General features: G+C 39.7%; 2 protein-coding genes across 5 annotated transcripts in view; one reads left to right on the forward strand and one right to left on the reverse strand.

Annotated features, from left to right (window-relative positions):
• tmod1 (tropomodulin 1) overlaps positions 1–11,078 on the forward strand; it is a 30,897-nt gene extending 19,819 nt beyond the window's left edge. The window contains exons 8-13 of one of the 2 annotated variants that reach the window (XM_061830740.1): positions 413–543; positions 663–770; positions 3,330–3,473; positions 3,985–4,129; positions 4,990–5,097; positions 8,445–11,078. In XM_061830740.1, coding sequence (XP_061686724.1) covers positions 413–543; positions 663–770; positions 3,330–3,473; positions 3,985–4,129; positions 4,990–5,093 — 632 coding nt within the window. In that variant the 3' untranslated portion in view covers positions 5,094–5,097; positions 8,445–11,078. The remainder of the gene's footprint in view (positions 1–412; positions 544–662; positions 771–3,329; positions 3,474–3,984; positions 4,130–4,989; positions 5,098–8,444) is intronic. The other variant, XM_061830739.1, reaches the window with a different exon arrangement.
• Positions 11,079–11,618: 540 nt separating this feature from the next.
• The window catches only part of cplx2a (complexin 2a), a 55,716-nt gene continuing 52,867 nt past the window's right edge, over positions 11,619–14,467 (reverse strand). For all 3 annotated transcript variants that reach the window (XM_061829630.1, XM_061829628.1, XM_061829629.1), the window contains exon 5: positions 11,619–13,137. In XM_061829630.1, coding sequence (XP_061685614.1) covers positions 12,946–13,137 — 192 coding nt within the window. In that variant the 3' untranslated portion in view covers positions 11,619–12,945. The remainder of the gene's footprint in view (positions 13,138–14,467) is intronic.

Below are 14,467 nucleotides of genomic sequence, written 5' to 3' on the forward strand. Positions count from 1 at the left end.
CTATTCACATTTGTCTGCATAAATTTGTGGTGTTTTTAGGCTCTAAAATGCCACAAAATGGCACCATAACCCAGCAAAAAGGAAATAATTAGTAATTGCCATTAATGTGGCATTAATATGTTGTTGACATGGCACAGTTCAACTGTTTAAGCTGTTAATCTATGAGTGGAGACAACGTACACGTCAGTGTCCCTTGCACTTAAAGTATGGTTAAAAAAAATAAAAAATAAGATTTGTGAGCCATTTATACTATATTTAAGGATGAAGTTGAAATGATTGCCATAGTTTCACATGCGTAAAGGCTTTGGAGGGGTTGTCAATTTCAGTTTTTAATTTTCGTTCAATTGTTGACATTTCAGCTCGAGAGTTCCAATTAATTAAAGACTGTGTAGTGACTTTAAGTCTGTGGTAGGTGTAATCCAGTCCACCCAGTACAAACCAATTCCCGATGAGGAGCCAAACTCAACTGACGTGGAGGACACGCTCGTGAGAATGAAAAGGAATGATCCGGACCTTGTGGAGGTCAACCTCAACAACATTAAGGTATCAGAGTGTGTCTGGTCGTGGATTGTCATGTGCGGTCTTCGAAGACTTGGGTTTTCGTGATAGTTTGTTAGCTGTAATGTTCCGATGTACTCCTACTTTTTTATTTTTATTTTTAGAATATCCCCATTCCGACTTTAAAGGCGTACGCTCAGGCTCTGATAGAGAACACTGTGGTGGAGAGGTTCAGTATCGTTGGAACCAGAAGCAATGACCCTGTAGCGTTTGTAAGTACACACTGCCTTTTCTCTTTGAAATACTGTATGCTTTCCCTGTTTCACTCATACAGAAGATCAAATATGGTATTAGCTCTCTGTGAGGCCACAACACATTTTAAGTGGGTGTTAAAACACAACCCACATGAAAATAAATGTGTTTTGAACAACTTAATACACAAATTGTTAAACATTGTGGATTTAATGTACTTTAAGAAATGTTTTCGGTCTGAAATAATTCCTTCCTGTGAAGTGTTCAAAGACCGAGTCGTTCAACGTCCAAAACATATTTTCCCACAGGAAATCATATAAATTTGTTTAATATGTTCCCAGCCTCCAAATCTCTCCAATCCCCAAATTGTAAATTGCTATTTTAATTCCTATTCATGCAAAAACAAGCACACCCTGCATTTAAACAATAAAAAATTCATAAACTTAAAGCAACTTAAATGCGAATCATTTACCATTTTTGGTCATGTTACAGTATAATGTCACTGGGGGGACTCGATAGAGAAGGAGGAAGTGTCGAAGTCACCCCTCCATGATTTGACTGGATAATTCTCTAGTAGGTTCTTCATTACTTCTATTTTCTGTTGCCTTTGGTTTGTAATGCTTCTCACTCCTTTGGCAACACTACATCCGGTTGACTGGGGTGGTGTGGGCATTTTTTGTTCATATTGCCAGAAGATAAAACACAGCAAGACATGGGAGGCATGACAAGAAACGAGCATTTTGCCTTCTTCTTGATCCTGCCCATATCGCTCCCACTTTCGATTGTTGCCTGTTGTAGAAAGGAAAAGCAACAAAGGACATGCCAAGCAAGGCCGGGCCAGAGAAGGCCCAGGCCGTTCTGAAACTTGGAAAGGAAAAGCAGCTCATGAAGAACATGTGACATGGTACGAGATGAAGAAACTGTCGGCGAACTTGGAGACAAGGTCGGAAAGACATGACATGGTAAGAGAATGGGAACAGGGACATGACAAGATGGGCTTGGAATGAAGACTTTAGAGGACGGGCATGGAATAAGGTGTGGAAATGGGTGAAAAATTACGTAGCCATTAGCAGGGGCAGAAAAAAATGCATCTTGACCTTTACTTCAGTGCCTCTGTTGGCCACCATGCAGAGGTCCTAAATAGAGTAGATGGCCAAACTGGTGCCCAAATTTGGGACAACAAGAAGTGACTTCAGCGTGGACTCGTATGAATCAGGAAAGCAAAAACATGTTAAATACTGACCGGTACTTAGGAAAAAAAATTGTAAGAGACAGAAGCAGGTGTTTTGGAATGAAATCAGGAAAAAATATAGAAGTCAGAATTTGTGTCACCAGGAAGCTTAACTAATTTAGCAGTCATTCAAAATAGAAAAATTAGAATCAAGAAATTGTAGAGTATTGTTCATAACTTGGACGACTGGTACACACCCCGATAGGGTGTACAGGGTGAGGACCTTGGTAGGCAGACTTGCGGGATGCAGGGCGATGCCCTGTTCTTCCAGCAAAATTTTTTTTGGTCTGTTCCTTCTATCTTAGTTTGCAGGTTTGAGTGGGTCAGTTGGTGGCAAAAGGTAGTGGACCCAAGTGCAGGGAAGCAGGGAGCCAAAGCAGCAGTGGAGGAGTCTCAAAAGGATATTCCAATTAAAAAAAAACACGTGGAAAAATTGAAATAATCAAGGTCCCAGGAAATCAAGAATGTAAGTAGGAAAGAAACAGAAAGAAACCAGAGAAGTAAATGCAACCTAATTGAGAAAACAATGAGACACACCTGAACGAGACACAAATGGCTGGAGGGAACTGATTGGTAGACACAAGAAACAAGGCTTATGAGAACTTGGAAAAAGGACTTTAACAAGCAAGATGACGTGAACACGGTCACAAAAAAAAAAGACATGACATGTAACCTAACTAAATATCCAAACCACAAAAACACAGATCATGCATTTTAAGTCCATTCAGAAAATTCACCTGAAAGCTGAATATCCTGAATTTTTTGAGAATACTGTAATATATCTAGGATTTAGTTAAAATCATTGAAAAGTAAAATGTTTGATATCATACACTTAAGTGTATTAAAGTTAAATAGTAGTAATAAGAAAAGTAAATAGTGTACATAAAGCAAAATAGGAACTATTCTGAGATATTGGTGAGTTCCTTTTTGTTTGGATTCCAAGCCAAATTTGTCGATAAGAAATAGTGTAATACATGTGAGGATAAGCAGCTTGGAAAATGGATATGGACGCCAAGGTCAGGTTACTAACATTGTAACATGGTTACCTAAAATCCATACAAGTTAACAGCTTGCCATTCAGCGGCTAGCTAGCAGCTATCGTTGGAGGGGGGTCTGCAATACATTAATCATAGCTATTCTCTTTTTTTAACACCCCTTTTTTTGGAATAAGTATTACGATAAAGCCCACACAAAACCTTAGGAAAAGCAAAACACAAGCAGAGTTCATGCTTTGACGCTTACGCGTTATGTTGACATTTGGAAAGAGGCGACAGCTTACGGGGGTGAATGTTGCCAAAGAAAAGAACAAAATGAAGATTAATCATGTGTGCTGTGTGTATTTTATCAGGCTTTGGCGGAGATGCTCAAGGTTAACACAACACTAAAAAGCCTGAATGTTGAGTCAAACTTCATAACAGGGACTGGAATCCTCACCCTCATCGAGTCGCTGCAGTACAACACGACACTATTGGAGCTCAAGATTGACAATCAGGTACTGAACGGGAACTGTGCCGTGCACATCATCTGGAGTGCTTCAGAATCATTATCCATCCATCAATCCATCCATCCATTTTTTGAGCTGCTTAACCTCACGACGGTCGCGGCACTGCTGGGGCCAACCCAACTATCATTGGGCATAAGGCGTGGTACACTCTGAACTGGTTCCCAGCCAACTGGAGGGCACATGGAGACAGACAAAAGTTGCACTCACAATCACAGCTAGGGGCAATTTAGAGTGTCCAATTAATGTTGCATGTTTTGGGCGGAAACCGCAGTGCCCAGAGAAAACCCATGCAGGCACGGGAGGATCATGCAAACTCCACATTTGAACCACAGTCCTCAGAACTGTGAGGGCAACGCTCTAACCAGTTGTTCCACCGTGGCACCATTATTCAATAATACTACTTATACTCACCAGAGATGCTGATCATTAAATGAAATTACTGGCCGTGATTTGGAATCTGCTCCTTTAAGGCCAAATGATTTGTATCTTTTGTTTCCAGAGCCAGCCGTTAGGCAATAAGGTGGAGATGGAGATAGCCAGCATGTTGGAGAAAAACACCACGTTGCTGAAGTTTGGCTACCATTTCACCCAGCAGGGCCCTCGTCTCCGAGGCTCCAACGCCATGATGAACAACAATGACCTTGGTAGGCAATTCACACATTTATGCAAACTTGACAGCCACAGCAACATTCGGTCCCCTGTGTGCAATCTATTGATATCGTGTACAGTAAAATACCGTCAAATTGAGTTGTGCTTTTTTCTGTTGCGGAGTACTTGGGAGCAGACGTGCAGGCACACAAGAGTTCAAAACAATAATTCTACAATCCCATTAAAACTGATGCACAAATGGATATTATAAAAAGCTCCCAAATTAGTTCATGCAAGTCAAATGCCCATCCTGATTAGTTATAAGCTACTAAATTGTTAATGTTCTCTGACAAAGTTCTTGTGTATCTAACCAACAGAAATTCTTGACAAAAGTAAGGGTTTTCAGTTTTGCCGATCCTTTTAGAGAGGTCTTAATGTTTAAGACATAGTTTATCATGGTTGATGTGGTTTAAAATGATTTTATTTGAGGTGTGATTTGAATATTATGAGATCACGCTAAATAAGGTGACTATAATAGTGTGTTACAAACATGACGTGTTATGCAAAATGAACATTATCCTTGTAATGCTAAACATTTTGTTGTATGGCCCTTGTGGGTAATTTGTGCAGGTGTACCTAATTTTTTGGCTGACACAGGAATGTAACAAACATGATAAATTGACCCTACATTACCACCGCTCAAACATTTAAATATAAGCCCCCTTTTGCATTAGTAATTGCAGAAGAATTTGGAATGAAATTTTCCCATTTCTTTAACTTTTATAGCTTCTATAGCGTTTCATATCAGCACAGTTGTGACGCATTTCCCAATTTTATTGCTTTCATGTGCGACGATTCCAATGAGAAGGTCCATATTTCTTGCCATAACTGTTTTTCTCTTCCTGTCATTTTGAAGCTCGGGTTGTCAGGTCAGAATCCGATGGCTCCTTTACGCTCACTTTGTCTGTCCCCGAGCTGGAGCGGGCCTTTGGGAAAAAGTTCAAGTCAAAGACTAAGTAAACAAGTTCAGTCTTGCTTTTTTTTTGCCGACAAGCTCCTTTCAAGTCTCCGCTCCTTCTTTTAAGCTCCTTTCAGCACCTTCTGCGCTGTCCTCAAGTCGCCTGCTCCTAAGCTTCAGCCGCAACTTTCATCAGAAAAGACTCTATTATGATCTTTTGCCTTTTGAGTTTCTAGGAAAACCTAAGCAGCAACTCTTTAATGTTGCTGCATCACACAAACCATCCCTTTACCTTTTTACAACACAACCCCTTCTTGGTTCCAAAAACATGATGTGACGTTAATTTAACTCAGACCATATCAGCATCAGAATCAGCTGTATTGGCCAAGTGTGTAAAAACACACAAGGAATTTTTCTCCGGCAGTCGGTGTTGCCCTGGTACGACATTCAGAACAAAGAACAACAAAATAACAAGAAAAAAGAACAAGAGACATTTCTGTTTATCAGAACTATTCCTTATAAGAGTCACAGATGTGCAAGATGTAAAGTCTTCTTCATTTAGAACAGGTAAGAGATAAGTGTGTCAACGTCCCACATTGTGTAAAACTTATACAGAGTGCGTTTACCCGTTCGCGGTTCCCAATATAGACCAGTGCAATGCCATTTGTGCAAAGGGAGCAGATTAAAGTAACGAATCGTACGATAGTCTCCAAAATATATAACTAATACTGACTGGACCAGGAGGATGTGAGTGAGTGCCCTAACATGGCAACAAAAAGGCAGAAAAATAATAGGTTGGCTGATCAAGAATTAAATGACTTAATTGCCAGAGGGAAAAAACTGTTCAAATGGCTGCGAGTTTTGACTTGGATTGATCAGTAGCGCTTTCCCAACGGAAAGAGTTGAAAGAGCTGGTGGCCAGGATGTGGAGGGTCCGAAAGGATCCTGCCTGCTCTGGACCTAGTTCACATTGGGTGCAAGTCCTCATTAGTGGGTAGAGTGGTGCCAACAATCCGTTCAGCGGTTTTCATTGTCCGTTGCGGTCAGAGTTTGTCCATTTTTGCGGCGGTGATGGGGGTACGCAGTACTGATTAGATGACCGCTGTGTAGAACTGTCTCAGCAGCTCATGTGATAGGCCGTGCTTCCTCAGAAGCTGTGAGAAGTACATCCTTCGCTGGGCTTTTTTGAGGATGGAGTTGATGTTCGTCTCCCACTTCAGGTCCTCTGAGACTGTATTTGCCAAGAACTTGAAGGTCTTGACGGATGACACAAGACAGTTGCACAGGGTCAGGGGCAGCTTTGGTGAAGGATGCCTCCTGAAGTCCACAATCATCTCTACAGTCTTTTGAGTGTTCAACGCCAAGTTGAGTCGACCATACCAAAGCACCACTCTCGCCAATTCCTGTTGCTATGCAGAATTGTCGCCGTCTTTGATGAAGCCGAAGACCGTGGTGTCATCTGCGAACTTCAGGAGTTTGATAGTCGGATGCCACAAGGTACAGTCGTTTGTGTAGAGTGAGAAGATCACTTCAAACAAAGATTGAAGGGAAAGGAAAGAAACTATTATCAACAACAGAAAAGTATGACACAATCTTTTTCTATGTCGGTTTCTTGTTCAGGAAGGAATATTTAATCGGTGTTTAGTGAGGACATAATATTACCTGAACAATGGCAAAAATATATTTTTTTTGTAAGTACCTTTCGAGACCCTTATGGTCACTGATAATGAATACAAAAAGAGGAGAAACAGAATTATTAAGAGAAAATAAAACAAAGATAAAAATATAGTCCATTGAACATTTTTGAGTTTGGATTTAAAGGAGCTGAAAGAGACTCAGTTGCAGACAGAGGTCTGCTTCCAAGGAGTTCCAAAGCTGGCATGCAGAGTGGCTGAAGGCTCTCTGAAGGGTCTGACCCCCATGGCGCTGAGATGGGCAGGTTAAACAGTACACAGAAGGAGGACGACGATCTGAAAGATGCGGGCTGGAGTGTTGATGTGGAGAAAGTTGGAAAGCTCAGGAATAGCCTTGAGGGTGGAAATGAGGAGTTCTAACGGAATTCTAAATTTGACCGGGAGCCAGTGAGGTTGCTGAAGCATGTGTGTGATATGATGGGAAGAGGCGTTTTTGGTGATATACCTGGACTGGGTCAAGCTTGCGGGGGGTAGGAGGGTGTTGAGACTGTGAATAAAGATGGAGGCGGGATGGAGGTTGATGGAGATGCAGGGTCAGTTGGGGACATTTCAAGTCAAACACTGTAGAAATGACCCCTGAAAAAATTCAGAACAAGTAACAAAAAGCCCTCAGAGACATACGTGGATACATTTTTTAAAAAGTAATGGAAATGAACCACTGAAAGTCAGACTTTTGCTTTTGAATTGTGCTTCAATTGGATTGTTAACTCACGAAATAGGGCCCCACAAAAATGATGGTATCCTTCACTTAGTACATTGTTGCACGACCTTTCTTCTTCTTCTCTCTCTCTCTCTCTCTCTCTCTCTCTCTCTCTCTCTCTCTCTCTCTCTCTCTCGCACTCTGTTGCACTTTTCCTCTTTGCATGTTTCATTGACCTGGATCAGGTTTTTTTTGTCTTCCTTTTTTTCCCCCACTTCCCTCTCAGACCAGCATCGCTCAACTTCAGTTTAAGGTGAAGAGATGCTGCTACATGGTCTTATTGATGCTTCTCAAGGCTTGAATAGGCTTAGATTTGAGATAAAGTACTTTAAAAGATTGGGAATGATGTTTTAATTTGGACCAAAAATGGCTCATTTATTATTGGCCTGCTACTTAAAGAGTTAAATGATGTAAGTGTATGCAATTGAATTTATTACAAAAACAGGCACGTTTTTTTTTTTGTCAGAGGGCTTTTTTTGTGCATGTTTTTTTAAATAATAAAACATACACAAATAAATTGGTAAACTGTTTATTGGAGGTGAAAAAAAAACATTTAAAGCTTCAATTGAAATTGAAAATGTTAATTTTCCCTCTCTGTTTCCATAATGGGGGGGAACGGAACCTTTTGTTTTTGCAAAAGTGGTTTCCAGCGCTTTCCAAGCCTGTACTCTCTACAATAGTCATTCTAAATACATTTTAGAAAAAAACATGACAACAAATAACGAATAAATAAGCATTGCCGAATCCAAGTTTTGACATTTGATCTCGTACTCACAACAGGTATGGAAGCCGTGTCTGATGTTATGAAATGATTCGGTTGCGTATTTACTGTACATTATTCATGCATCTCTGAATAACGTGCAAGCCAAGCTTAAAAAGTAATATTGACATTGAACGTGAGCCCTGTAGCAGCAAAAATCCCTTTCACCTGCTGTAAGTGGCTGCTGCCATCTGTTCTCACCCTCTGTCGTTTTTGTTTCTCGTTGTTCTTGTCTCACTTGTCATCTCTCCATCCACAGTGAGAAAAAGAAGGCTTGAAGGAGGACCCATCGTCCCAAAATGTCGGACAAATGTGTAGGACCCCTCCCCATATCCCTCAGCCTCCAGTTTTTGCCTTCTGTTCACCCTCTTTTAAAAGTCCACCTGGTCCTGTTTTGACCCCCAGTTGACATCAAACAGCCTCTCCAGATGACCTTGCACATCATCTCTGACATAAGTGCACTTCAGGGTTCGGAGACAACTCTTTGTGGACTTTTTTTTTTTCTGCGTCCACCAGAACATCCAGTGCATGCCAAAAAATGAAAGATAATTGACAATTAAATGTTTATACTTGGGGGATTTCTGAATTGTGCAAACAAACCATGTAATGCTGCCATCTTGGATCTTTTACTAGCAACTGTCAGCTTTTGAAACGGCCTCTTTTGGCAATCCCTATTTATACTGTCGTGTTGAACTGATTTTAATTATTATTAGTAGTATTATTATTCTTTTGTTGTAAATGACTTGTTTGGACATTGCTACCCACACATTAATTGGCGTTACAATGTTAGTTAGTTCCTAGCAACAACAGTCAAACACTCAAATTAAAAACAATGATGTCGTGTATGAATGACATATTCCATGTTCATTTTGTTCATCAACAACTAATTTCAATTTATGAACTTTTACAAGATGAGTGTTAAAGACTTTACCGTCATACTGCAATATACAGTGGAACCTCCAAAGTAGAACATCCCAACAAGGATATCATTTGAAGTTCAGACGGAAAAAAAAAATTGCAAATAAGCTTCAAGCAAGCCAACACACCCAAGTTACAGTTTATGTCTCACAGTTGAGACATGCTTGGTTTGAATAGGAATCTGATTGAGTCTCCTTGCACCTTGTACTGTACGGTCCTGTTACTGACCAGTCCAGGGTGTAACCCACCTCTCACCCAAAGTCAAATTCTTCAGCACCCTGGACAGGATATAATATTAAAGTCAGACACAATTTAAACTGGTGTGATATCACTTGAGATTTCAGCGCTATAAACATCCAGTCTAAATGTCGCTAAACTAACTCTATTACAGTAAATACTAAATTTGGTACTAAATGTCTACATTTTAATTTTTTGTGGGTACTAGTTGCAGAAAGGAAGAGTGTAACAATAATCATATAATCAGAAATTGAACTTGTGACGTACAGAAAAGTGTCTTTTCGCTCAGTACATTATCAGATTTCATTTCAATATCAGTTACATAGACAAGTTCACTTTACTAATAAGATGATGAAGTGAAGCTGCAAAAGCCGTAATTGCTAATTATGAGCACGAACTAACTAATGTCACATTCTTGTTGAAAATCCCTTTTTTTTTACTTTACAAGCAGCCAAGTTAACTGTCAATTAATTACATATGAAATGAAGACAAATACACACACAATAGTTTTTAATTCCAGCAATACTGAGAAAACATGGCAAGCTGTCAATATTCAGATGTAAACAACATCCTGGTACCTTCAGTTTGACTGTAGTTTTTTTTTTTCTTCTGGTTCATACAATGTTCAGCTTCTTGTTGTACTTGTATGGAATGTTAATGTGTTACCTTATCTGGTTAATAAAGGTTTTATGGTGATGACAATTTTAGCCTGGAACAAATTAGCAGTAGTTATTGTATTCGGGGTTTTTATTGGGGGGGCTAAATTTAGAGCAACAAGTCAACGAGTGTCACAGAATGGATGCCATTCCACTTTGGAGGTTCAGTTGTGTCTTTTAAAATGTTGATTTCAAAAACCACCTCAGTACATTTCATTTCAATTGATTTATATCAATATTAAGTGGTCTGAAAAAAGTAATTTGACCATCAATATCAGTTGCACTTGTTTGAAATTGGCAAACTGCTGCAATTTTGCCCTCTTCTGTTTAATTGTACCTTTGAGGAGTTCTGCCAAACATAGAGTAGATGGCAGTGTTGTTGTTGTTGTTGTTGTTATTTTTAATGTAGCACAGACCTGCCAATGGTGTTGTTTATTGTTTCTTCAAGAAGTTTAAAAAAAAAGGTTTGAAATCAGATGCCTGGCGGATTATCACAGGCATACACAAACCTCTAAAACCAAGTTTGGAATGTTTCACTAAAACACAAATTGGGCCACGGCACAAAACAAACATGGAATTCTGATCAGGCAGATGGATTTAATTTGGGGGAGAAGTTTAAATAGATGATGTTCAAACAAGCTTTGAAGCAGATGCGGATGAGAATTTAATTGGACTCTTTGGACATTTAAGTGTGTCATTGCACTGATCCTGGTTTGATCTTCAAATGTTCTTTTCAGGAAACATTGTCTTTGATTACAAACTAGATAGCAGCAGCACTGCACACAGCGCTGAGCTTTTGGCAGCATGCACATCCGGCTGGAGAGGGAGGGGTTCAGGGACAAATAGCTTGCTTGCTGAAATTCAAATGAAATATTTATTTCTATTGGAAGGATTGGGAGAAATGGCCAGGTGATGGATGTCGTTTATAACAAATGTCCATTATGGATGAAAACATTTGTAATTGAGTGACATTTTTAGCCTTGTGTGTCCACTTGTCTCCATTTTATTTAGATCATTGTTTTGATTCTGTGTTTTTGTTAGATAGCTCACATGTTGGTGTGGATGGTGGTTTTTGAAATAAATGTGCCTTGAAAATAAAATAAGCACCGTTTTTCGTTTTTATTTCGTCGGAAACAGCGACATCGTGTGGCATGATTCATTATATTAATCTCCATGCAGAATCAATACCTTACGATGCATTGGTGCTCCCGCTCATGATACCCAAAAGTAAAAAAAAAAAAAATTGTGTGCATATATATATATATATATATATGAAAGTTGTTATGACATTAATATTAATAATGTTAATAATAATAGGTTAGATGTTATTTTTAATGTTCATTAATGTAAATAAAATATAAAATTATGCTCTTCTAATTGGTGTCACGGAGCAAATGGTAATTATACCGTCAAATCTAATAACAACAATAACTGTTACGGTATTATTTGTGTTATTGTTCTTATCCAGAAGTCTCTTTGTGCAAAAACCCCGTGACCTGGAAACAGAAGCAACCAAATGGAAAATGGCCATCACTGGCTTTATTTGTATTTTCAAAGGGAGGCTGAAAGCAAATGCAAGGATTTTTTTACATAACATTTAGCTCCGGGTTTGATGTTCACATTTCGCTCCACCCCTGCCCTCGTGTCATCAGCTTCACATCATCATTAAGAAAGACGATAAAAACATCGCTTCTGTGTAGAAGATATTTAGGTTTTTATTGATTCTCAGGCAGAAACATAGATAATCATCCTTTATTGCTCATGACAGTCTATGTCGCTTTAGCGGCTCATTCTCGTGTACAGCGATAAATCAAATATCATTTAAAACACTTTTACTTTTGTTATCATGTGGTCCCTTCAATGCCAGAAAGTGCACGGGTGTCACATTTATCCACAAATTAAGACGGGAAACAAAAACAGAGTTGCGGCATACTTTCAAGACCGATGTCTAAAATCACTCGCTATTATCTCCTTGTTATTTAATAATTATTACCGTACTACAGTTGGCGGTTTTATGGCTGAAAAGCTTGTCTGTTGTCATAGTCACCACACAGCCACATTTAAACGAAAAAAGAAACCCCTGCAAACTGTCGATTGAATGTCCTAAATGCTTTATTTCTAATTACCGTAGTAGGCTATTATTATTATTATTATTATTATTATTATTCACGGTTACACTGACATGAGGAAAAACACAAACTCGGGAATTATTGCCTTAATATTTTTTGCATAACAAAGGCGAGGATAAAAAGAGAGTAGCTTGTACAAAGTCACGCACTTGTTGAGACAAATGGCATGCAAGACACATTAAACATTTGTTACGCTACACGAAGGGCGCACACTTCCACGTCCAAGAGAGAAAGACAACACATTTCACAGAAAATGTGTAACACTGTGCAAAACGCTTTGACGGAAATTTGACACAAACACCAACAGTAGGTTTTCGAAGCACGCACAAGTTGTCTTTAAATATTCTCTTTTTTTCTTTTGTCTTTTAGATATGGCTTATCAAGTCATCACATTTTCTAGTTGAGAGACAGACACAGTATAATAAATGGATATATTTGATTGTTTGGCCTCGCTTGAGGCTCGTTATATAGATTGCTTATGTACAATTAAAGTGAACAGCGAGGTGAAGGAGAACGCCATGTTGTTGCTTCAAGCTCTTCAAAGGAGTTTAAAAGTAGTCAGAGAAAGAGGAAAGAGTTTCAAATTGCAGTCTGCGCTTCATCTCCTCCATGTTAGCTCCAAGCTAACACACACACACACACCTGGCGCCAGTGACACAGTCTAGCTTAGCCTAATATCTGCAATTCACTTTTCAAATCTTTTAATAGTCGCTGCACTCCTTTGAAGAAACCAAATTTCAATTATTTACAATACTAATCTGAGCGTGAGTTTTGGGATTGAAGCAAACCTGTTGAGGACTTGAGCCAAATCTGGCACTGGTTACTTCTTTAACATATCCTGCAAAGGACCCGGCAGGTATTTCATCACTGTGTCCATGATGCTCTCCTCCTCCTCTTCATCGCCACAGCCAGCGGGCACCGCCTTCTTTGGTCGGGTCAAGCTGCCCGCCGCAGGCTCCTCCGCGGCAGCTGCCGCCTCAGCCTCGGCCTCCTCGCGCTTTTTCAAGCCGTACTGGTGTGGAAAACAGGCAAGATGCGAGTGTTGATGATAATTAGAAATCTCAATACAGTGAGTGTCGCGAGGGAATCGTTCCACACCCACAAGGAATACGAGAACATTTGGTGCACGTTACAATAGTGTGGCTTTTCTAATAAAAGTCTGAGTACTAGACCTTTCTCCCATCGAAAATGTGGGGCACATTATGAACCACAAACAGACAACAACAGCAACAGTGCCCCCCGACTGATGAACAGCTGAAGTTGTACATCAAGCATTAATGGGAAAGAATTCCACCTCCAAAGCTTTAGCAATTACTGTCCTCAGTTCCCAAATGTTATTAAAAGAAAATGTGATGTAACAAAGTAGTAAACATGACCGTGTCACAGGTTTTTTTTCTTTTGGAATGTGTTAACTGCCATCAAATCAAAATTGACTGAATATTTGCAAACAAAAATGAAGGGTTATCAGTTTGAGCATTACATTTCGTCTCTTTGTAGTGTACTCAACTGAATACAGATGGACAATGTATTATTTACTGTATGTTTTACACGGTATTCCAATAATTATAATTGTGGTTTGTAGCATTGTATGGCACGAGGTATAAAAACATACATACAGCAACAACAATAAAACATGAGAAAAGAGTGGCAAGAAATGAAAGAAAGTGCAGTCACAGTTTTTTGGAACAATGGCAGTGCTGTATATGTACAGTATGTACCTTCAAGGGGTGTAGTCTAATTACTGACATCAGAAACTTGCCCAGTTCGTCTTGCTGTGAATAACAGGAGCGCCCTAATGAGAGTTCTCATTTTGTATTTGTATGTGACTGTCTGTTCCATTCACTATACAGTACAAACAGATGTACATACATACATACACTTCCCACTACACTTTTGATTGTTTCACTTAAGCAGTGGTGTAGCTGAAGCTAGCTAACTTGAATTCTGGGCTGGAACACATGTCATGGGTGTGTCTGTCCCCGATGCGGAGTGCACCTGCTCCAATCAGCAAATGGGCGCACCTGCATTTCATCTTAGTGACTATGGCTCACGTATATATATTGCCATACGTGCGGTCTGGTCTTTTCCAGATCATTGGACTCGTGTCAAGTTCCCACAACCCTTCGTCTACGTCCTTGCTATTCCGTGTACCGAATCCTGCCACGTTGTCGACATTTCTCTTATGATTGCTGATTCCGTTACTGCTGCCTCATTGGGCTGCCTGCCCGTGTACCGACTGTGGATTGAATAAAGACATATCCTTAACTGTACCTGGTCTTGTGAGTCGTGCATTTTGGGTTCAGCCTCGTGTTCTGGTCATGACAAAACGATCTGGCCAAAAC

This window comes from Syngnathoides biaculeatus, chromosome 9, assembly GCF_019802595.1.
Source record: "Syngnathoides biaculeatus isolate LvHL_M chromosome 9, ASM1980259v1, whole genome shotgun sequence".
Taxonomy (NCBI): domain Eukaryota; kingdom Metazoa; phylum Chordata; class Actinopteri; order Syngnathiformes; family Syngnathidae; genus Syngnathoides; species Syngnathoides biaculeatus.